This window comes from Hydractinia symbiolongicarpus, chromosome 1 (genome assembly GCF_029227915.1).
Source record: "Hydractinia symbiolongicarpus strain clone_291-10 chromosome 1, HSymV2.1, whole genome shotgun sequence".
Classification (NCBI taxonomy): Eukaryota; Metazoa; Cnidaria; class Hydrozoa; order Anthoathecata; family Hydractiniidae; genus Hydractinia; species Hydractinia symbiolongicarpus.
In genome coordinates, this window is record NC_079875.1 from 11,783,961 (window position 1) to 11,808,466 (window position 24,506).

Sequence of the window (24,506 nt, forward strand, 5' to 3'; positions counted from 1 at the left end):
TTTTAATCCCGCCAACTCTATAATATAACCTGCTGCGAGTGAGAAGATAAATGGCGTACTCAAAAGGTTCCGAAATTTGACAAGCTAAAGCAAATTTGTTTGTGGCGGGAAATGCTTGCGCATTGCGCGCCGGGGATGACCCTGATATAAAACTGGAAATGGATAATGGTAAACAAGACTTACTGTGTTGTCGAATTTTCTTCTTTGTTGGACTTAGTTAGAGTTAACTCTATTTTTTGCACTAGTTTACCACCCCTAATTTTAAAAGTATCATTAAGCATCTTAGCTATATCTGGCGAACTATATAAAAAGTTTCCAACACAGATGACCTGTTTGTGTACTTTTGTCCCCTAATTTTGCGATTGTGTCCCAATGTTATTTAGGTTACGAAGGCTCTAAAAAATTATTGACCAGATAGCTCTGTCCTTGCATTTCAACTAACAAGTGCGCTGCATTTTGTAATAGACCTTTTGAACGTTTACATTATTCCTGGTAAGCCCTTTTAGCTTTGGCAATTGCATGAAAGGCAGAAAGATGCAGGCACTAGGTAAAGTGAGCTCTTTTTCAGTCTGTTTTTTTGCTTGAATGCATTAAACTTTATATAAATAGTCAATTAAAAGTTTTTAATCTACACACTCAATAATAGCTCTGGCATTTTTCTGCCTGTCATGCAGTTGTTAAAGTGAGAAGGGCTACCTGTTAAAATGTAAACATTTAAAAAGGTCTGTTGGCATGGCTAAAAGAGGGCATACCTGCCGAGTCCCACAGTATTGCCGTTGGACCTGTTTTGCTAAAGAATCTGACTGTCTCACGATTTGTAATTCTCACTTTTTTTACCAAAAAAGGCGATTTTTGATGATATGTAGCTACATTCTTTCCAAATAATAAATATATAATAATATCTTTTATTGCATTGACACTTCTTGATTCATTTTTCTATGACTTTTACTCCATCATAGTAGGTAAATATTAGTTTTAAATGTCGAATAGCACATTTTTAATCTTGGACAAGAACATTTCATACTATTGCACATGCTTAAATACAGAATGTACACATACTGCATAATTCCCACAAAATTAAATTTTCTACTTGTTGTTTCCCTACACAACGCAAAGAAAAAGGTGAACTTGATTATACTTGGCTTGGAATGGAACGGACAAGAAGATTTTACATTTGCATTATGTAAGCATTTTAAGTATGCATCTGTTCCGTTCCATTCTGAAAAAAAAATTCTTGAAGAAAGCAGCTTTAAAACCTAGCTTTGACCTTTATCCTATTCTACCAATAAATATTGTCCACTTGCGTCTTATCCAGGCCTGAAAATTTGTCTTTTCGTTCCGCGAAGTAGACCTTGTGGATACGATACGTTAACGACGCTAACAATTAGCTTTAAACCGATAAATAAGTGAAGAACCATTTCATAATCGCCCTAGTTAATGACAACACCTACTCCATAGTAGTAATGTATTATAATAAAAATATATTATATTAAGAAATTAATATAATTTGAAATATTGTCCAAGGGAAACGATTTATCGTTACCGTCTTTATTGATTCACGGAAATATTGGGGAAGAGAAACGATCGTTTACGCCAAATTTCCAAACCTGTTATCCAGTCCACTGATGGCCTGCATCTTGTAATAGCCGTAGGCTAATAATGCTGGTCTCCTTACAGTGATAGCCTAATTTTCTTTGTAAATTTGATATTTATTTGACTGTTACCTTATGTATGCTATTACTGTAGAATAAATACTTCTTCTTCTTCTTCAGTCCTCTTTTTTAACGGATAGATAATGTCAACATACAAATAGTTTAATTTGGGTAGCAGGTATTGTAAAAAAAATATAACTGTACTCCTCTCACTGGCAGTGATATCAGGACGAATTTGTAAATCTTCGTGTAAAATATTTCGGCAATATAATTCATTAATTCACCTGTTAAATATGTGAAGATAAATTGATTCCTTTGGATTGCAAAGGGATTACTATGGAAATGTTATCAAGTTATGAAAATATTCTCATCATAGTTTGTTTAGAAACAAAAAAACGTCATAGAAAGCAAGACCATGGCTGTAGTTCATTTAAAAAACAAAACATAGATCCATTAAAAAAGATTATACTATAAAACAGGATCATAGAATGCAATACGATCACAATTGTTTTGATTCATATAAAATGTGACAACCATTTCAAAAATTCATATCTCTTGGACCTAGTATCTTGCTTTGTGTCCTAAAGTGATACATTATTGTGGAGATAAAATCTCATAATTTAGATTCAAAGATGGTGCTTTACCTCTCTGCAATTGACAGGCAGTTAAAGGCATGTAATCACCCTGTAGGCAATTTTTTTTGAGGTGCCTATTTTATTGTAAAAATTGATACATGAGAAAACATTATCCTGAAAATCTTATTGAAAACTGACAACCATAAAATTTCAAATGTTTCATCGAAATAGCAAACTCACCCCAAATTCTCTTCGCCTACAGAACCGTCATTACATTTCATTGCACGAATCATGCGATAATATATGTACAGCAAAATCAATCACATGGTTGCTGGATTCATGCCATTACAGAAAAAATAATAAATGATGCTTTTGTAAATGTGTCAACGAAGCTCTGAACATGATAAATCAGATAAATCAATCAAAGTTTCTGTGTTATTTTTAATTATTTAAACGTTTTAACTTACTGAAATCAGACTTCTTTGCAACAACAACCTCTTGTTCTTGTTGTTTCTGAAGATAGCTTCGCCTTGCTAGCTGTCTTACTTTTTGATTATTTTCCTTTGTTCACACAATCAGTCATTTTCTTACAGAGACATAAGATTTAGACAATTAGAATACCTAAATTTTCAGAATTTTCCCTTTTATGCTCTAAATTTAATTTTCTCCATAATGCTTCAGCTATCTTCAACTATCACAATGTGCATTCTCCCCCGTTGAGTCTTTTTGCTTATAATATGCAATAATTTCGGTCATGCTAATAGAAGAAGACAGAGTGTAATAACATTAATTATCATAATTATTAGCCACGAGACAATGTTGTGATTTCTTCTTTCTGTTTCGTTTGGTTTCTCTGGTCTCCAAAAAAATGGTCAATAGAATAAAAGAAAATTATTTTTTCTTCTCTGCCTTTTTAAATAGAAACTCTGTGATAAAATTTCTTTTCAGTTTTTGATGTCATGTTTTACAAAAAAAAAACAAGCCAAAAATAGGGCGTCAATGGAGCCTACCATAATGGCAATATTATCGAACTCCATCTCAGTGCTCATTTAAAGTTAAGGTTGTTTGTTTATTTACAGTTTCACACTAACATATTGTGACAACTTGCTTAGACAGGAATAAGAAACCAACAAGATCATTAAATATGGTGGCTAGAAACAATAAATTTAAGATATTGAAGTACAATTATTTCCATTTCTAGTAAGTTTTATATCTCCAAATTTTCAGGAAACTCATAACTCCGTCTGAATTTTGAAATAAAAAAAAAAAATGTAATGTTGATTTTTTTCGATAACGGGGGTTATGCGCCGTTAAAAGGATCCAGAGGTACTTTTTTACAAGTTAGACTTACCTGAAAGATTTTCATAAAAAATTCCAAATGATATATTCACATTCCATATTCACTTTTTGTTAAAAGTTCATGTAACCCCAGGTATCGTTTTTTAAATATTTTTTTTTTGCTGCCTTAATGACCAATTCAATTATCTTGTTCGTTAAAAATTTCAGACTAGCTCCAGTCCTTTTTAGTGTCACATGACCCGTTACGTAGTATTGCAGTAGTGCTCACGAATTAATGACTTTTACTCGCTATTATTATTGACTTTCATAGTCAAAAACAAATAATATACTGTCGCACAAAGTTAAAAAATTCAACGTACTTCCACATCGATCTCTGTACGAATTTGTTTATATTTAAAAAATAATTCAACATGATATACTAGCCGTCTAAGCAATAAAACAAAAAAATAATATCTTACAGCAGGTGTGTGCATAATTTTTTTTAGTTTGTGCATTGCTGTAGGAGGCAACTGCACTATGCTGTGGAAAAACAAATACTTTTTTCTATTGTTATATCTTCGGCTATATTTTACACATCTGATCGCACAAGGCCTAGGGACTTTTTATGTGCGATTAACACGTGAAATAATTGCCACATGTTAGGGTTAGGTACATGTTTTGAAAATATGTCGGTAATTACATCGGCAAATGCCAAGTGCCGTCTCAAATTACAATGGTTGTAACCGCACCGCCCTTAATCCTATTCGTGCTGGAGGGGGAGGGGTGATGCCCCCTCTCCCTTCCCTCTAACTTTTTCCATAACTTTTTATGGGCTTATAGTTACACCTTGATATTTTGTTACTTATATTTGCCTTCCAAAATATATCCCTTCAGAATAAAAACCATACACAAATGTGTGACATGTTGAATAATCAGTAACTTTCACAACCTATGTCTCAAATAAAAATCATGCACATTTTATTTTTCCTTCGATTGCTCAGCATTGTGAGAACATATGCAGAATTATTTCTATTTTTTTAAAAAAATAATTGTTCTTAAAGAACTTTATGCAGAATTATTTTAAATTTTTCAAAAAAAAAATGTATGTAGAGAGCTTTTGTTTAACTTTGCCGCGCGAAGGTATATGTTCTGGCTATACAGTCAGTAATAATTAAAGTGCTACTGAAATATTACGTAACAGGGTCACGTGCCACTAAAAAAGACTGGAGCTAGATTGAAAATTTTCTAATGAAGAAGAAGGTTGAAGATAACCAAGATGGGGGTTTTCTTGTGCAAATCTTTCAGATGAGTCCAACTTGTAAAAGTACAGACAGATAAGTAGAGTAAAAATAGGAGATACAACAATTGATGATTTTTTAATGGAATGATTAACTTACGAGTCAATGCACTAAGGGCAAGATTTCTTTTGTTATGTTATGAAAGAAAAAAAAATTGCAAATGTGATATTTCATTTCCTTCTTACTATGCTATGTTAAAATGTCGACAATTGTCGAGTGCTAGTGTGAATTAAATACACTTACCTGCACCTATAAAATTGATCTTTTAGAAAAAAATGATAGAATCTGCTTACACAAATGGGGAAACAGATAAAGAAAACAAACAAACTGAAGAAAATGAAGTTATAGAAGTGGATGGTGTAAATAAAAAGAATAAAATTGGTAATTATTTTTCTAAGACAGAATTATCTTATCTCTACTTTGATAATCTAATTGGGCTGACTGAAGTAGTTCTGCCAATTCTGTTCAGCTGTTTAAACTATTAATCTGTTATAATTTTTTGGTGTAAATATAAAACATCTGGTATTGAGTTAAAAAAAAGGTTGTTGATTGCTTTTCAGCTGTTTTTTTAAATGCTGTAATACATATTATTACATATAATACATATGATTACATAACACGTAATTTGTTTCATATATAAATATATATAGTTGCTGAAAGTCTGCTCAGTCCACCAAAGAAAAAGCTAAAGCAAGGTATGTTAAATGCTTTCAACAAAATTGTCTTCTGTTGGTTGGGAAAAATAAGTAGCAGATTTTTGAAAAATTGAAGTGCAACTTATCTATATCTTAATACTTGAGATATAGTAAACCCAAAATTTATTCTTTGATATTTTAGAAAAGAAAATTAAACAACTTTAAATTTATATGTTTTGTTTATTACTTATAACAGCCACACATCAAAACTTAATCAAAAATTAGATTTTTTACAACTTTCTCTTCAAATTTCCTCAATTTTTCTTTTTGTTATGGTTGGTCATATGTGGTTTTTTTCAAAATGCATGAAAATACATTACATATAAAATTCTCATCATAAGTACTTAAATTTCCTTAAATTTAACTCCATAAAATATAAGTAAAAAGAGTGCTAATTTTAATTTTTTCTAATTTTAAACTTTATTTTAATCATCGATATCATCCTATGAGAAATATATCAAAAACAGGTCTTTCCACTTCAACTCTATTAAGTATACCATAATTGCTGCCGTATTTTTATCAGTTACCATCAGCAATAAATTATGTAATCCCTGAATAATCTTTTCCAAATCTACACAGTCGAAATTTGCTGCTCCTTATAAATATGACAATTTATACAGCTTAATGAAATATGAAAATTTATGGCATTATCTTTAAAGTGAAAAGTACTTTTTAAAAAACTTAGCCAGGGTTCCCACGCCTCCTCAAATATCCTCAAATCTCCTCAATTTTGGTTTTGCTCCTCAAATATCCTTAAATCTCCTTATTTTTCTTCAATTTGTCCAATTTTCCCCTCAAATCTCCTCAAATGGATTTATTTTAGTTGATAAAATTTTTTTTTGAATTATGTCAAGAATCTCATGTAGCAGAATTTAGTAGATTTAGTAGATTTAGTAGATCCAGGTATTGGAATAAAGTTGGAGCTCTCAGCCTTACAGAAAAGTGGAGTTATCACCGCTAACCAAGTCCACAATTTCAAACGAGATGTTACCAAATTTTTGTCAAAAATGTGTTCCCATTTGGTGGAAAAGTCGCCAATTAAAATCTCATTTGTCAGGAATGTCAGATGTTTTGTTCCTGCACTGTTGATAGAATCTCCTGAATCCAGTGAAGCAAGATTTGCCCATGTTCTAGAAAATCTTTATTCGTGTCAACAAATCAGTGATAAATTTGCAGATGAAGCCAAGAAGCAATTTCCAAAGTTATTAGAAATCGCAAGAGAAAATACAGAAGATTTTCTCAAATTCGACCCTGCAAATGACCGTCTCGATGTATTCTATTGGAAGCACATAGTTGGCACGAAATGTATCGATAAGTTAGCTGAAGTGCTAAAAATGATCCTCACATTGTCTCATGGACAGGCTGCGGTCGAGAGAGGATTCAGTATCAATAGCTCATTGCTTGTCGAAAACCTCTCCACTGTGAGCTTGATTTCGCAACGAATAGTTCACGATCATTTGACATCAAACAATCTTAGTTCTGAGGAATATGAAGTATGTGGAAAATTGCGTAAGAGTGTACGAGCTGCAAGAGGCAAATACAATGAATATTTGGTTAATCAACGAAAAGAGAAAGCTGAATCAGCAAAAATTTCAAAAAGGAAATCAATCCAAGAAGAAATAGATGTTATCCGATCCAAGAAAAAGATGCTTGAGAAAACTGTAGTTTTGTTATCAAAAGATGCCGACAAATGCTCTAAAGATGCTGAGGAGAAAACGGCTGTCTTGGAAATGAAAACTTTGATAACAAAGTCCAACTCACTGAGAAAAACAGTAAGCGAGAAGGAAAAGGAAATTATGGAGTATTCAGAACTTCTCCAAAAGCTAATGAAGGAGAAAGAAAACGTTATTTAGTATTTTTAGTATTTATCCCTTTGTTTTGTTTTTGTCCAGGGAAAAAGTTCCGCCATCTACATATTTATTTACATGTAAATAATGCTCATATGCCTATGTTTTAAAAATACTAATATTTCTAAAAAGGATCTTTTGTATAGATTACTATCTTCAGTTATTTACTTAGTCATGTTTTATCATGCACTGTTTCTAAATTTTGTTTATGTTTTATATTTTTATATTTTATCTAGATATGAAAAAAGACATTTTATTTTGTTCGTACCCGTCCATGTTGGAAATTATATTTATATTAGAGACTTTACCCAATAGATTTTTTACGTTAGTCATAACTTTATCTAAAAAAATCTCCTCAAATTTCCTGAAAATTTGTGAAAAACTCCTCAATTTTGATTCCTCAATCTCCTCAAAAAGTGAAAATTTCCCCTCAATTCTACTCAAATCTCCTCAATTTTGAGAATTTAAATCTTGTGGGAACCCTGTTAGCTGAATAGACTTTGAAGCTCTCTTGTATAAGTCCAACATAATGTTTTGCCTCATTAGGTACCCTTAAGGCTTTGAGAAGAAAAAAAAATCAAAAGTTAAAGGAAAATGTTCGATGGTTACATATACATGCTGTCTTAACATAAAGCTTAAATTCTCTCTTTAAGATGCTATATCGTTTCCAAAATTATCAAAAAAAGAAGCTGTAAAAGAAACTGAAAAAACTGCTAAAATTTTAAAAGAACCTGCAAAACCATGTGAAGTTAAAGGTGTGCAATTTTTTACTGAATGTCTATTAATGTAAAAAATAATTTATTTGCTATTTTTTTATTTACTTGTATTTGCCTCTAGAAGCAGTATTACCTTTTCCAAAGGTGTCGAAGGAAGAGTTTATACGCTTAACAGAAAAGGATGTGTCAAAAACAATAGATGTAGAAAATGGTGTGAAAAGTTACAGTGTAATTAAAAAAAACTTTTAATATTTCCAAACTGTTTTCATCTAAATAATCAATGCTCTTTTGTAATATTAGAGGATCACGCTAATACAAAAACACCAATTGCTAATGAAAAATCACCAACATCAAAAGAAAATAATGTTAAAACACCAAAGTCTACAGATAAGGTTAGCATGATAGCCTGCTTGATTTTTTAACCCATTGTTTTGTCACATAATTAAAAAATTGTAAATAGAATTAAGTTGAGGAAAACCACATAGTGATGCCGTAGTTTAGTGGTTACAACTCTCACACTTTGTGCCTGAGACCAGGGTTTGATTTCCCTTGGCGGTGATTCAACATGAGCAAGTCAGAGTTACATAGCCCCAGGTTAACCCAAGCCATGTGAGGGAAACTGGTGAGATGGCACACTGTGCACTGTTGGATTTTGCAGGGAAAGGACCCTATTGTGTCTGCATAGCCTAAAATGAGCATTAAAAAACGTTTATCCTTCAATATTTGTGAGGCTAGCCATGTAAAATATGCACAAATATCTATCTAAAACATCTATACTACTTAATTTGTAGAAAACACCCTCTTTGACGAAAGAGGAAAGACAGAAAGCTAAAGAGTCGAAAGAGCAAGAAAAACAGGCTAGACTAAAAGAACTTGAAGAAAAGAGAAAGAAAAAAGAAGAGGAGAAATTACTAAAGCAAGCTGAAAAAGAGAAAAGAGAACACGAAAGGAAGGAAAAAGAAAGGTTTGTCATCTTTTTCTTATTTCTCTTTTCTGGCTCAAAGTATGGATTTTTTTTGCCACACTAAAGTGAAAAATACATTTAAATTATGTTAAGAGAAGTAATTTTGGGGAGAAGAATTTCTTTTATTTAGCAATTTTCTATTTAATTTGTGAATATCGACTCCTGTGAATTGTACTGAATTCGGTCAGGCATTCGCAAAAAAAAAATTAATTATCCCCCAAAAGATTTTGAGTAAAATAGGTCAAATTCTAATGACAGATAGGATCAGGATGGCAAGAGCTCATATGAATATACTTTTTATAAAAACTTTATCTTTAACCATATCTTCATCAAGTGCAATCACAATAATCCTTCTAATTTCAATAGAAAGTTAAAATCTTTTTTTTTTTTTTTTATTTGTACAGTTTAGATATTCTTATTTTTAATAATTAAATTAGCTATATCAAAGAAAATTGTGGTATATATATTTTAAAAAACACTAAAAATTTTAACTCCTTAATAGGTTAAAGGAAGAAGAAAAAAAGAGGAAAGAAAAAGAAAAGGAAGAGGAAAGAAAAAAACGGGAGGAGGAGAAAAAAAGAAAAGATGAAGAAAAACGAATAAAAGACGAGCAAAGAGAAGCTGAACGATTAAAGCGAGAAGCAGAACGATTAAAGCGAGAAGCAGAGAAGGAAAAGAGAGAAGCAGAACGGAAACAGAAAGAAGAAGTCAAAAGACAAGAGGAAGAAAAAAAGAAAATGGAAGATGAAGCTGTGGTAAGCTTACTTGCATTTGAATTGATTATGCATCAACTGCAGCTTTGCAGAGCATACATTTCTTTATATTAAAGAGGACTTGTTTACTTTTAGCAAAAGAAGAAAGAAAAAGCTGCCCAGCAATTCAAAAGCTTTTTTAGAAAGTCGACAAATATTTCAAAGGTAAAATGTCTCACAAATTTTCTCTATTTTATATTATATACTATTTTTTCTAAGATAGTTGTTATAGTAATTTATTTTTAATATAATGGCTACCACTAATTTTTTTGACATTATGACAAGTCACCCCGTTAGGCTCTTAAAATTGGTGTTAAAGCACTGATGTTTCTTTCCGAGATTACTGAATTGGATCTTAACCACTTCTTTGCCATGGATGATCACGTCGTTTCTCTGTCATACCTGATCTTATTTGACTGCCCATAGAAAAATCCACTTAAATAGGAAAGCGAACATTTATGTATATATACTCTGATGATGTCAATGCTTGACATCATCAAAATAATGTATAGGATTGGAAGTTTTGTGCAAACCGCTAAGGAGACATCAGGATTAAAAGGATTTTTGGTAAAAACGTCATTATCTCTAAATGACAAATTTTTTTTAGAAATTTATTTAATTCAACCTTTTTTTCTTTTTAGGCTCCTGAAGTAGAATCCTTTAAACGCTTTATCCCATTTCAAGTGAAACCGAATATGATCTTAGCACCTGTATGTAGAAGAAAGGATTTCCATAAAGAGAAACTAGATAAATCCATAGGGGAAGTGAGTTTTTTTAGATTTTCTTTGCAAGTTTTCATTAACTCCTACTATCACTTTCCCTTAAATTTCTTTTTAATTGTTAGCATAGGAAATTCTCAGAGCTTTCATACATACTTCATACAGTTATGATTTTTGTTATTTACGACTATTATAATCAGAATTGATTTACTTAAGACATTGTACTTGAATGTGGGCTACCTATATGCCTTACCTTTCAAAATCAAACTAACTAAATATCAGCCCATTTGATTTTTAGTTGAACCCAGACGTTTCATTATATCTTGAAGAACTAGCTGTAAGAATAGCAAATAACCAAAATATTATATATATTACTCGTCGAAAATTACGAAGAGAATTTGAGGAGCAAAAAAGATTAGAAAGCAAGAATAAATATGAGAAGCCGATAGAAACAGGTTCATCACCAACAGATGTTGTAATTATTGGAGATGACAATAATGATGATGCTGAAGATGAAAAGAGCTTTACAGAAACTAATCTATATAAAGCAAAGTTTCTTAAATTCTCTGAAAACACTAGACCAGCTTACTATGGCACTTGGAGTAAAAAAAGTAAATTTATAAATGGAAGAAAACCATTTGGGGTAGACAATGTACGTATATTTGTTGCATGCTGAACATTTTGTCTTAACATCCTGAAGTGTGCAACAAATGGTAATTTTAGAAATGCTAAGGATCACTTAACCTAGGGTTCGCATGTACAAGTTATTGTAAACATCATTAAACTTTAGATTAACTTCTGTGTTGTTCCTAGAATTTTATTATTGAAAATATTATTTCAGTTTGTCTGTTCAGTATTCATATTACTGTGGAAAGTTTATCATTTCTTGAACATGATAGTTTAGTAGGCCTACTAAACTATCATGTTCAAGAAATTTCCACAGTAACCTAGAATTTTAGTCAAAAAATGCCCATGTGATCCTTTAAAACCATCTGAAAGTATTTAATTTTGGGGAAGGTTGGGAAAGTAAAAGGATTTGTTTACCAAAAGTCAGTATCAGAATCTCCCAAAATCTTGTTTTGTCTAACAAAATATCAAGATCTTCTCAACATTGATTAAAAATTCTTCTTGGGAGTAAAATTTAAATCCTGACTCTAAAAAAATATGGCAGCCTTGTGGCAACTTTCCTAATTTATTTTAATTATTCCACGTTTTACTTTTCCTTGATTCTGCTTAATTTTGACTGTAAAACCGACTAACCTAAATCTTTGTTTGTATCACTAAGTTTGGTTCAACTTGGAATTTGAAGTAAAAGTTTTTAGCACCATTAATCCTAAAGTTCTTATCATGTTATATTCACAGGATGTATTCAATTACGAGATAGACAGTGATGAAGAATGGATTGATGAACCTGGAGAAGATTGTTCAGATAATGTATGTACTCTCATTTTTAGTTGAGTCAGGGGCGATGACATTATAATGTTAATGTTAGAATGTGCTTACCATCATCACAGAATTTGTTTAGTTGTGCGAACATTTTAACCGTTTCAATTCTAAGGACTAGGGAAAGCATCTTGATCGGGTTTAAAAAAATAGGATTTTACATTTTTTCTCTGAAATTTTTTTGCAGGGCTTTTTAAAGTGCCTATGAAAGTAAAAATTTACCACTAACTCATTATTTTTTTTTTATATATGAAAAATAAAAAAAACTGCAATAGCTCCAAATTTCTTTAGTCTTGGAGAGCAGGGAGCCTGCTATGGTAAAGTTTACAGCCATGAAAACCATAATAATAAAAACCTAAGAAAAAAAATTGGGGCAAAACTGCTCTTTGTAAAGGTTTAAAGGAGGATTCTGAGAGTTGCACTTGTAAATTGTATTTAAAAGAAAATAAAAAAAAAAAATGGTCTAAAAGCCTCAGGAAAAACTTTAAAATATCTCGGATATGTGTGTACAGGGCGGTGATGATGACGATGATGATGAAGATAAAGAAGAGACTGAAGAAGATCGTGATGGATTTTTTGTACCGCACGGTTATCTGTCTGATGATGAAGGAGTCAAAGCATCTGATGATGAAGAAGAGGATGACGATGGAGAAGAAGGAAAAGAGCCTGTCACTTCAAAACAAAGTGATGGACGGGTAACGGTTTATTCCTACAGCACCAATACAAAACTTGTCTGTTTCGAAAAGTAACAAGGGAACTTTAGTGTATGGAAACGTGGATACGGGCACGTGTGTTTATATTGTGTGGGTTGAAAAGACATGTATCTTTGATGCTTTTTGTTGACCGGAAAAACTATAAAGTTATTTTTTCTACGTTTTCTATTTCGTCTTTTTAAATTAAAATCAAGCATAAACGCTCGTCTCTAGGTTGTTTTTAGTACTTTTACTGTTTGAGTTCTTACTTGTTTGGAAATCTTCTATATTATTTCAATTTGTATTTATGTTTTTAGGAGGACGAAAAACTAAAAGCCAAAGCTTGTTCATACGAAATTGAGATTAAAAAGCATATCAAACCTAAAAAACCAGTTTGTATTGGCATAACATATATTACAAAGCCTGAAGATTTAAATCCAATTTTAAAGGGATATCAGAAAATCGAGTTACACAAGCCGATTGTTCAAGAGGAGGATGAAGACATGGATACAGATAGTCCCAATAAATCAATCAAAAGTCCCCAAACTGTACCAGAGGAAGGTTAGTTAATTTTATTTATCTTATGCATGCAGAATGTTTATCCAAGCGAAAAGTCGATTGTTCTTCTTTTTCTAGGCCTCAAAAGCATTAAAATCATACAATGTGACCTTTTTTTCAAAAACATTCTTTTGACTGTCCATCTGACAATTTTGATGACGATGTACCCTCCCATAAATTCAAATTTGTATCTCCAGAAACCTGTAAAGCTTATTTTAAATGAATTAAAAGTTTCCTAAATTAGGTCAACCTCCTGTGTGCTTACGAACTTAAAAGTGTGGTAAAAAAACCAATAATTGGGTTTGAGAGAGGTGAAAAAGCCTTAAAAGTAATAAAATAATTAAAAAAGCTGGCGGACACCGGCCGGCGAGATGTGGATGCGTTCACCCATTTGAAAAGAGATAAACCATCTACGAGTTTTAGAATTGCGGATCGTCTTAACTTTTAAAAAACTTTGTTATGAAAGTTCCCGGCTGCGCTACCACTACACTATCCAGAAACGTGTAAAGGTGTTGGGATAGTCTGAGGCTATTGACATCATTTGACCAGTCTTGTCGTATAGCAAAAAATAGCGCCAAAAAAAGTGTATATATCTACAAGAACTCTTTCGTGATAGACATGGCAGATGTTTTAAGGACTGTTTTGTTTTTCTTTTAATATGTGGGTGAATATGTATTATCAGTATTCGATTTTTATCTTCAAGCACGTTGGATTAAAACGAGCATCACCACATGTGGTTTTCAAACTTTGTTTTGAAATCGACCACCCAGTTTTAAGCTTCCAATTTAGTCGAGGTCATTTTGCCTTATTGAAACTATGGACTAGAAAAATATAACTTAAGGGTAGAGATTTTTAGCGGATCTATTGTAATTGTGCCAAAATGTTTTCAGATAAAGCTGTGTATAACTTACATTAACTGGTCAAGAAAATACGTGAGTTTGATTGTCCCTAGTAAATAGTCTGCAAGTAATAGTTGAGCCATCAAAAAAATACAGAAACTTATACATTAGGTTTCACCCTAAAATAAATTAAAAATATAAATTTCTAATGCTGGAACAAAACTAAAAGGTCGAACAAGGAACGAAATAAACGTGGAGATCGCCACTTTTACGGACACTTGAAAGCATGTCGGGATTTTGATTTACACATGCGTTGTTTACATGATAGCCGAAATGGAAGTGCGCCTAGGAGTGATCAGTGCGCCTGTAAACAAGTTTACCTTAGCATGGCGTTTATGTTAAGTGTGGCGCTTGAAAGGATTGAATTTTTAGTTTTTATAAACTTTAAACATAACCCATGATGGTTTTTTTTAACCATGTGCGGTAACGCTTACTTCTCCTAAAACTTAACACGCTTTTTTTAAATAATATAAAAAAATTTAGGTGAAGCTTGTTGCTTGAGTCTCTATATTATTTTAGGGTTAACCGTTGCTTACTTGTTCTTTATGGACTATTTACTAGGGAGAGTCAATGTGAACTATAATATAAATTTCAGCTTTACTCATTTGCACGAAGAATGATTGAGGCAGTAAAGCATAGCACGCACAAGAGGATATGGCCCCTTTAAATTAGACCAAAGTAGATTTATATATGCAAATGTATTCTAGTAACTGTCCTGGATATACTTTGTTTTAGCAATCCCGTTCCTACTGAAGCTTCTACACGGTAGCACAACAGGTATAAAGAAAATGTGGAAGACATTCCAAACCTTCTGGATATCCTACATAAAAGAGAACGATTTAGAGTTGCGCACAACTATTTCTAGAACACAGTTCGTAAAAACTGTTAATGAAGTCGCTTCACGGTGCCAAAACGATAAACGTGAAAATAGATATGTTGTTAACATTGATATATTGTCTAAATATGACATGAAAGATTTGATGTTGGGGGGAGGTTTACCTTTATTGAAATCTCAAGCAGAAAAATTAGAAAAGAAAGAAAATTCGATTGTTGTAACAAATGCACTTGTAGAAACAGACACAAACGAAATAGTGACACCAAAGAAGTGTGCGGTTACTCCAATGCAGGTGGATACGTAATGTGTTGTTATCTCCGTTGCAAATGTGTGAATTATACGATCCTTTGATTGGATGCGAGGACACGCATAGAGCGCCATTTTGAAAATATGAACCTCCATGACGAGTAATACGAAGAACTCCGTCGACAATTAGTTATGCAAACTGTTTGTCACATTATTTGAACTTGTATCTTTTTTTAAAAAATACACGTCAAATTGACGTCGCTAACGCACGTCGTGAAATTACCCTATCAGATCTATTTTCAACGACCTTATGGATGCTGTTTTTATATCTTTATGGTTAAAGTCTCATGGATAACTGCTTAAGTTCGGCTTGTTTCGTTTCACATTTTAAATTTAAGTCATCTCAGGTTTAAAATCGCCATTTGAGTATTGGATATATTGCTCAAGTAACTATTGAATTTCTTAATGACAAAAGTAGTGACTTGACTTTTTTTTCTTATACTTTTAAAATGTAGACTGGTACCGTGTTTCCATAATAAAGGCTATTAATGATATTTGTAGCATATTTTTTATTTTTCTCGTTGATATGGGAAAATACACTAAATAAAGAATACGGACGTGTTTTCATTTGTAAGAGTAGTGGATAAATAGTTTCTTTAGTCTGTCTAAGTTTTTCTGGTTGTACATGTTGACCACGATCATGGAAATTCCTTTAATCTAAAATTTGTTTTAAATAATCCAGGAACTTTGGCAAAAAATTTAAATGTCTGGCGATTGTTCTAGGATCTCAAACAATTTTGTCAAAGTTTTCATTAACCTTGGTCCAAAAAAAAGTACCCTAATAAAAATACAACTGTCAATTCTAATTTCTGACCCCCGCCCTCCTCGTAAAATTCCCGAATACCTAATCGGTAAAAAGAAGTTGGCAAAAAGTGACTATATTTTGGCTAGGTGACTTAAAATTTTTGCCGAATTTCTCATTACCGACCAAACTTTTTTGCCGACATTTTTTTCCGACTTTTTGTCCAACCATCTTTTTGCCGTTTTTTCTTTCTTGTTGCTAACTTTTATCAGTTTTAAGCAATTATTCTTTATTAGTGACTAAATTCAAAAATTTTGTTGGCAAAGAGTAACTAAATTCAAAAATTTTGTTGGCAAAAAGTGACTCAATTTTGTCACAGTGACTAATATTTTTGACGACGACTTTTTACCGATAAGGTAACCTAAAAAAATAGGAACCTTCCTAAGATCGCCTAAATAGTCTGAAATTTGGACCAAAAAATGATTTCTAAAATTTTTTTTTCAATTAGTGTTACTTATCACATTTTGAGAGTACATAATTATTTGTGACAGTTCAATTCCTAAAATATATTTTTAGCATGCCTCCCTCCCTTTGACCTAAAAACCAAATTTCTCCTATAATTGCAAAAATCAGTGTCCGTCAACCCCGTGTATAAGGATTTAATGGTTTCTTATATTCCGTCCAATATAAAATACTACTTTTTGATATTAGAGAAAACGAAGAAAGTTGCTTTCATATAAAAGAGCTTGAAAAGTTGTCTATGAATCTTTATTTTTTAAAAAATCTTGAATGGTTTTCGATATATAGATATATATCTTAAAATTTTTGGCTTGGAGGTTCTTTTATACCCCATAGTTTAGCTTATTATGCGAAATTATGACATCATCGATTAGATGCTCTGAACGAGATGAATGATAATCAGGGTAACTAAGTAGTATTATTATTCACGCGAACGCGTTCAAAATATCAAACTGGATAGGTGAAAACATTTTTACGTCTTCACATACTTTGATCAATGCTTAAGACAGACCCTCGTTTCTTTAATACATGTTCATGTATTAAAAAAATAAGTCCAAAATCGAGATTTTTTCAAAAAATAAGACAACTTTCCAAGCTCTATTTTTGTTTTTCTTTCCGCTTTTTAACTTGTTTTTTGCAGGAGTTAAGCTTTAAAACAATAATGCTATTCTGTGTTGAAAAACATGTTCCAATTTAGGTAAAGATCATGACGTCGAGAACTATTGACATGAATTAAGTTAAAGGTCAAAAAAGGTTAGATGAAAGAAGAGATAATTCGTCATTCCACATTTCAATTGCGCTTAAGTCCTTTTTTGATAAATAATAGATATAGATTACTAATTGATAACAAAAACATTTCGCTCAAAACATATTTCTCTGGAACCAATGAACAACTTGTTTATGAAATGTAAAAAAAATTAGATAATATTCAATGAGAGATCAGGATAAACAACTTTAAATTTTTCAGGATGTTTAAAACAAACGAAGGATGACTAACGAGGTTTTTTCCGAGTTGTAAATTAATGAGGTACACGTTTCTATATAAGAAACCAATCTAAGGCCAACTAATAAAAAATTTCTTAAATTCAGAGGTCATTTTACTGGAAAACGTTTTTTAATTTTGAAGGGGGCTATATTCAATCAAACAAGACTTGACATAACGAGGAGACTTTCATCAACATATATTCAAGTAAAGATGAAATAATGCCTCTTTTTCGCATTTTATTCGTCAACTAAAACGATGTCTGTTTCTGTTAAAATCTTCAATTTTTAAGTACCTTATTCGTACAAATCTTGACGAGCATTAAATTTGGCGATGGACTAAATTGATTTTTTTAGCGTGCATTTAATTTGGCGATGGCCATTTCGACTGAAATTTGAAGTGTATTTAATTTGGCGATGGAAACATTTTATCCTAAAAGCTACGCATTTATTTTGACCATGGATGAAAATAAGAAAATTTGGCGAGCACTTAATTTAGCGATTTCGAACCACAATAGCCAAATTTAATGCTCGCCAAAATTTGTACGAATAAGGTAGTCTTCCGATTTGTCCAAATTACGTGCTTGATATTAGTTGCTTGTAGGTGACATGTATGAAAAAATTTCTTGCTGAAAAATTTTAGCAGCATTGAATACATAAATAAACATTTTGTTTGATAAAGATTTTAATATCTTAGATAAGTCAGAAGTATACACAAAAAGATAAATACATAGTTAGGTAATATTTATACAACCACCAAAGCGTTTAAATATATATAATGTGAAAATTTTGTTTTTTGTCTATATTAGTAAAAAATATTTCATATTCATATACATAATTGTTAGTCATATTTTAAAGACTTTAACATTCAATCAAGTTATATACTAAAAAAAAATAATGCTTAATAATGAAAAGAAAGCTGGTAGAAAGGACTCTTACGTTAGGTTGCTCTTTCTTCATTTTTTTTATCTTTTCTAGAAATTATTTGATAAAATCAAACTTATACAAAATACAAAAGCATGTGTAAATAAATATAATCCCAAACCACTCTTGTTTTTATTAAAGGTCACTTAGCAGTACCTTTTTTTAATAGTAATAAAAATGTTTAACATGCATGAATTAAAACAAATTTTTTGATCGGATGGTTTGAAAATCCACTTGATCCATCTGGACCTTTTGGCTGCCGAATTATATCAAGATGTTTATTAGCACCTGCTTTCATAGATATGTTTTCAGTTTCTTTCCTTCCATTCATCTGCATTCGCTTTAACATCCATGCGCTTTGTCCTACGCTATTGTCACTTTTCAATGTTCTTCTTTGTGTTTCTGGGCTGGAGCGAGGACTGTGTGTGGCCACCAGTGGTGAGAGCGTATGTCCATTTCTGACAGGTGAGTTGTCAGTATGCTTCTTTTTGTTATGTTTTTTTTGAAATTTTGGACTTGCATTTGGACTTGACATTGGTGATACTCTTGGGGATGTATTTTTTGAATTGTTATTTCCATCAGAACGTCGATTCATAAGAGGGCTAGTTACAGGAGAATTACCACGGGAACGGTTGTAGCGCTTACTGCAGCTACTAAATGATGAGAATTCACTATCAGAAGAGCTGGCGTAGCTACTGTAGCTATCTTCTATCCCTGTAACTTCAAGTAAACGGTTTCCATTCTTGTTCTTCTTGTTACGTTTCTTGCCAGTACTAGCATCTGAATCAATAGGAGTATCAGATGCGGTATCAACACTATCTACTTTCTTGGCCTGTTTGGGACCAAGTGTAAGAAGTTTAACACAGAGGCCCTTGTACTTGTCTGAGAAAGTAGTGCTTAAAGCAGCAGCAGCGATATCTGGATTATCAAACTCAACCACTGCGACTATTTCATCCCGTAATTCTGGATGTCTTGAAAAATGTGACTGCAAGTCATTAGGAAACTTTTTGCCAGGCTTGACGATTCTTACTGAAACAACCTCGTCTTTGTGGTCAGTAAAAGCATCAGTAATATATGTCATTGAAGGGCTTTCAGATGGGATTTTGGACACCACAAGATGCTTAACACGAGCTTGATCCAATAGTTCTTTAGGAAGAGGTTCAACTCTACGAAGCTTTAACCCAGTTTCATTTACAACTAGCTTTGTAGAATTTTTCAATGCCTCTCCAATGACTCGATAGTCTCTGCATAGTGATCGCATTTTTTTAAAGGATGCTAGAAGCTTCAGGTTGACGTAGCCCTCTTTATTGCGCTTCACATGCTTCAGTAAAAAGCCATCCTTCTTCAAATTTTCATCACTAAAATAATACTCGGCTTGTGTGACTATCTGCTGCTTTACTTCGTCAGTGACTTCAGGCATTTCATCATCATCTCCCACAGATGAACCTGAGTCTCGTCTCTGTAAGCGAGGAGCAAGCTTCAGTTTACGGTTGGTGATTCTTTCAGAAGCGTCTGAATCTGAACCGTTACCACTCGAGTTTGTTTCTGGTAACTTCTCAGACTGGACTGTAATTTCTGGTAGTTTTGCCTCCATAGTGTTGTCTTCCTAAAACCTGACAAACTATAATATAACTTGTGATGTTCTTTACGTCGAACTCACAATTTTACAAAACTTTCGTCTTAATATAACACCACACTCCCTAAAGGATCGAAGCTTTTGGCTGGCATTTCCCGAGCAGCCATTTATATTTTCTGTAATTACATCACTTTTTAATTGTTTACGTGTGACGTAGTTATGTTATACGAATTGTGATTGGTTGAAATTCGTGTTATATATATATAGTTCCCTGTTTTTTTATTAATATTTAAAAATGTTTGTTAAGATTTTCCTCTGACAGAAACTTGGCAACATGGGGAATATTTTAATCATGTACAACAAAAAAAGCTACGCAGATGTTTAAAAACAAAATACGAAAATCTCTACATCCACGAAACTTTGACGTACGTGGAAATCATATACGTCACGTTACACGGTCTCCTTCGTAGATAAAGTTTATTCTTACACCGTAAGCAAAAAGAAGGAGATATAGGTAGCGGTTAACTTACGTGACGTGGCATAAGAGTGTCAATCTAAATAATCTTTAGAGCTGGACATTTCTGGATCACTTCTGGATTCTGGATCAGCTAAGAACACCGCTTTTTGTGCCACGTTGCTTTCATCAACAAACTTCTTTCCAGTCCACGCATTTAATTTTAAATCCAGGTGGAAAATATATTTGAAGATTTGGAGTATAAATTAATCTGTTTGATCAGTCTTAAAAGGTAGGCGTTGTCGAGAAAAAAAAAAGAACTTAAAGTTTTTTTTATCGAGAAGAGTTTCCTGTTGTTATCAACGTCATCAAAGACCGACCATATCTTGTGCAGTGCATTAATTCAAAAAAAAACACTAGATAACGTTCCTTCTAGCCTCACCAAAAAACAGGGGGCGCCATTTTTGGCAAATTTTGGCCTAGTCTGGTATCCAAGCTAAAATACCATGACGTGTCCCAAATCTATTTCAGATTTCCCTTTGTCAGCGATCAATCAGTTTAAGAAAGTTTCGTATCTATTGATAATCGATAGAAACAACATAAGGGATTGATAAAATTTTCGCAGAGATAGGGAAACTTAAGCTTTCAAAGAACTTTCTAGATGTGGTGTTATTACTCACAGAGGAAAAATATCGTGGCGGAATTTTTACTTCTCGGAAGTTTAAATTCTGCCATAGGGAACTTGTTTGTGGAAGCATCATGACCATACATTTCTTAACAAAATGAATATATCACTTTCGCTATTTATTATTCCCGCTCGTCTCCGTTCACAGGATGTCTTTATTATGACACGTAACCATGGAAACAAAAAGCAATAACAATGTTGTGTGATGAAAAAACACGTCAAAGTTTCGTGTAAAAACAGTAGCTCGTTGTGTTGTGTTAAGAATAAACTCTTCTGATCCTGTTATGTTATCAAATTTCGCGAGCGCGTATAGAAAAAAAAACAAGCATGTACGGAATATCGAAAATAGTTTTGTTTTTTTGATCGTGTATAAAAATTGTCACAGAAAAGTTTTTTTTAACAACAAACTTTTGGTTTCAGCCTTGGCTTTTTTAAAATGCTTTTCAGTAGTAGCTCTACCCATTTGTTCACTTTTTATATGTTCTCAATATTTCAACCTCGACCCGGGATTTCTTGCCTTTTTAATATCGAGGCCAGCAGGCACATATGGAAATAATTTGTTTAAAGTTCTAGTTAAGTTTTCTTCGGACGATAAAGTTTCGATTAGACTGTTATTGAGAAAGTAAATATTGATTTATTTGATAGTGAAACGAAAATTTACTTCCACCTTTTTACGTGATCGATAGCATTAGTTTTAGTTGCGTCGGAGCACGTGCCTTAACAATCTTATGCAACAAGACTTACAATTAAATCAGAAAATGTCCAGGTGAAAAGATTGAGTTTCATGAAAAATTGTGTGCGCACCTCTGTGGAAGCTTGTGGATGAAACTTGACCCTGCATCTGTTATATAACAATTTTTTTGCTTTCAAAGATTTTTCAAAACAGAGAATTTGTTGCTTTCTTGACGGCTTCTAATTTTCGTAGTTGAAAATTTCAAGACACAAAATTACTATTGAGGTCTTTCATCTCATTTTTAACAAATTCAACAAACCACAAATGAAAAAACAACAATTTTTAACAAGCTTTCAATAAATCAAATGAGAGAACATTACAGCGTTGTTTTTTACGGTTTCATAATGGCTACTGATTTGCTCGATAAGTCAATCATCCGACAAGAAGGTCAACAATGCAACGGCACATGTCAACATAATCGATAGAAGAAAAACTGAATGAAGTAATATCTACGTGGTTTACAATCATTATCGTAATCATTAAGTTGTAGAAATTTTATTCCCGGTGGGCAGAATCATTCATTAAAACAAAAATGTCATCAAAATGTCACAACATTAGCTTCATAATGACAAAAGTCCGTTGTTACGGCGTTCATTTTGTTTGTAATAATTTTCAACTCAAAATTACATTAAAATTTTAATTTCCGGAAGCGAGGTTAAATAGTTATATAATTTTTATTATACAGTAATGTTACTGGAAACGTAAACATAAACACAGTAATAATTTCGATAATTCAGTTCACCTCTAAGCCACCATATTTCCATAAAATTCGAATTACACACACGCTGTTCTGTAAATTCCCAACTAATGTTGTGCGTGTAGCAGGATTTCCACAGATGACTATCGCGTAAGGCTGAGATGTTACGATTACAGCTCTCATTATACACAAACTTATCTGCAAATCACTACACTGATTCTCTGACTATAGCAGGGTATCCGTAGACCATTCTGTTGCGAAGGTCAGAATATTCAGGGTTCTTTTGTTGTGCTCGTCTGTTCTGTAAATTATTGAACTACGAAAATTACGTCTGTGTAGGGTTTCCGTAGAACGCTCTCCACCACATGTAAATATTGTTTGTAGCTTAAGGTTTTGGAAGCTGACAAATAATCAAGTCCTCATATTTGGCTTTACTGTTCTGTAAATTATCCCACAGCTGTCTGTAGTCGGCTATTATAGGTAACATTCCCAGATGAATATTTTCGTGTTGCTGTTCTTCGTTTTTCACATGTTCGACAAGACTTCAATCACTGTCCCAACATTCCACTTCTATAACACGTGGCTTTTTTTCCATCAGGTATAAAAAACGGAACAAACTACTACCAGCAACGCACTCGCGGGGTTCGGCAATTTTCTTAAAACCACATTTCTCAAAAAACCCGACAGCTTTATAAGCTGATTCCGTTCTGACGGGGCGGCGAATGAGGTTCATGGCTTCAACATCTAAATATTCGACAAATTGCTTCCCATATCCGAAACCTTTGAAATCGCGATATACAAATAAAAATGTTATCCAATGATAAAATTCATCTTTCTTACTATCTGTACAGCTGACATTAGCAAGTTTTAAACTGGCGCATGATATTGCTGGACCTAAAATAAAGATGGACAATGAAAGTAAAAGAAAAACCAGCCTTTGTGTGAAAGGACTTATTTACCTAAAAAACTCGCACGCGATGTTTGTACAGTGGAAATATGACGCAGAGTGGGCTTTAAAACTTTAAAAAATAAAAAACCTATTTCCAATCTTCGAAAATTGGAAATAGGTTTAAGGATCAAATACAAAACACTTAAAAACATTAAAAAAAAAAAATTAAAAATTGTTTTAAATTGCCTTTCTCAGCATTCAAACTGGTTTATCTTATTTTAAAACCTAATAATAAAAAAATAAATATAGTCAACCTGGCGGGTATACTATATAACCGTTGTACGTTTACGGCCAAACACCTGTAGCCAGCGAAAAAAATTTTCGGAACCCTGGGTGTCCGCTATGTCCAGGTTTGACTTTATTAAAAAAAGGAGAGTTGTCACACCTCCACATCTAAAAAAACATCTAATATCTCTAACAAAAGTGAAAAACATTTCTCTTAAATAACAACAAAAATAAAAAGAAAAGTGGAAATCAATGGATGGTTGAGGAGATTCAAGGTGCTTTCAAATTTCTTAATTTTTATTGAGAATCAAGAAGAACTTCAAGAATTAAGCACAATCGAGGTTATTTGAGGAGGTGTGGCCACTCTGTAAAAAAGGGAAGACAATCAACATGTTTACGTTAGAGATGGCGCTGTTTTGGTACAGCAGAATGAAATAGGGAGATCGCTAAAAAATCAAGGCGTCCCTGCACAGGGATTATATCTTTAGGACAGAATTTAATTAAGTCAGAAGAAAAGATAAAAAATGGAAATTTCGTGAGAATTAATTTTTCCGAATTTAATAATTTTCGCTGGAACTGATTGCAAAATTAATTCCTGCGAAAATTAATTTCCCTAAGGTAAAAACAATACCAAACCTTCCTTTTTCAGATCGTTCGGTTTATATCCAAAATACATAATCTCTTCTTCACCAGGTTCCATTGACTCTCCACAATTGTCACGTGCCAGTGTTCGAAATATACGTCTATTAGTCATAGTCCGAGACATCTTTTTTACTCCAAGCATTATTTTTA

General features: G+C 32.7%; 3 protein-coding genes across 4 annotated transcripts in view; 1 reads left to right on the top strand and 2 right to left on the bottom strand.

The window, feature by feature from the left end:
• The window catches only part of LOC130638878 (chromatin assembly factor 1 subunit A-B-like), a 108,938-nt gene extending 93,097 nt beyond the window's left edge, over window positions 1-15,841 (top strand). The window contains exons 1-15 of one of the 2 annotated variants that reach the window (XM_057447036.1): window positions 121-168; window positions 5,073-5,184; window positions 5,454-5,498; window positions 7,999-8,100; window positions 8,183-8,272; window positions 8,362-8,453; window positions 8,853-9,025; window positions 9,528-9,780; window positions 9,874-9,942; window positions 10,419-10,541; window positions 10,795-11,148; window positions 11,859-11,930; window positions 12,452-12,634; window positions 12,949-13,192; window positions 14,824-15,841. In XM_057447036.1, coding sequence (XP_057303019.1) covers window positions 166-168; window positions 5,073-5,184; window positions 5,454-5,498; window positions 7,999-8,100; window positions 8,183-8,272; window positions 8,362-8,453; window positions 8,853-9,025; window positions 9,528-9,780; window positions 9,874-9,942; window positions 10,419-10,541; window positions 10,795-11,148; window positions 11,859-11,930; window positions 12,452-12,634; window positions 12,949-13,192; window positions 14,824-15,227 — 2,319 coding nt within the window. In that variant the 5' untranslated portion in view covers window positions 121-165 and the 3' untranslated portion in view covers window positions 15,228-15,841. Of the gene's footprint in view, window positions 1-120; window positions 169-5,070; window positions 5,185-5,453; window positions 5,499-7,998; window positions 8,101-8,182; window positions 8,273-8,361; window positions 8,454-8,852; window positions 9,026-9,527; window positions 9,781-9,873; window positions 9,943-10,418; window positions 10,542-10,794; window positions 11,149-11,858; window positions 11,931-12,451; window positions 12,635-12,948; window positions 13,193-14,823 lie in introns of those variants that run through there. The other variant, XM_057447037.1, reaches the window with a different exon arrangement.
• Window positions 15,842-18,138: 2,297 nt separating this feature from the next.
• LOC130638994 (la-related protein 6-like) lies at window positions 18,139-20,138 on the bottom strand. Its single transcript, XM_057447045.1, has one exon. The coding sequence runs from the start codon at window positions 19,987-19,989 to the stop codon at window positions 18,577-18,579; it is 1,413 nt and encodes a 470-aa protein (XP_057303028.1). The 5' UTR covers window positions 19,990-20,138; the 3' UTR covers window positions 18,139-18,576.
• Window positions 20,139-22,658: 2,520 nt separating this feature from the next.
• Window positions 22,659-24,498, bottom strand: LOC130639126 (uncharacterized). Its single transcript, XM_057447053.1, has 2 exons — window positions 24,351-24,498; window positions 22,659-23,434 (listed from the first exon to the last, which is right to left on the bottom strand). Exons 1-2 carry the CDS (start codon window positions 24,496-24,498, stop codon window positions 23,085-23,087), a joined length of 498 nt encoding a protein of 165 aa, XP_057303036.1. The 3' UTR covers window positions 22,659-23,084.
• Window positions 24,499-24,506: the final 8 nt, after the last annotated feature.

Bases quoted from the DNA above. Each gene is read 5' to 3' on its own strand.
- LOC130638994 (XM_057447045.1), bottom strand. From the start codon at position 19,989: ATGGAGGCAAAACTACCAGAAATTACAGTCCAGTCTGAGAAGTTACCA.
- LOC130639126 (XM_057447053.1), bottom strand. From the start codon at position 24,498: ATGCTTGGAGTAAAAAAGATGTCTCGGACTATGACTAATAGACGTATA. The intron at 23,435-24,350 runs GTTTGGTATTGT...TCTTTATTTTAG, and splicing joins GAACGATCTGAAAAAGGAAG to GTCCAGCAATATCATGCGCC.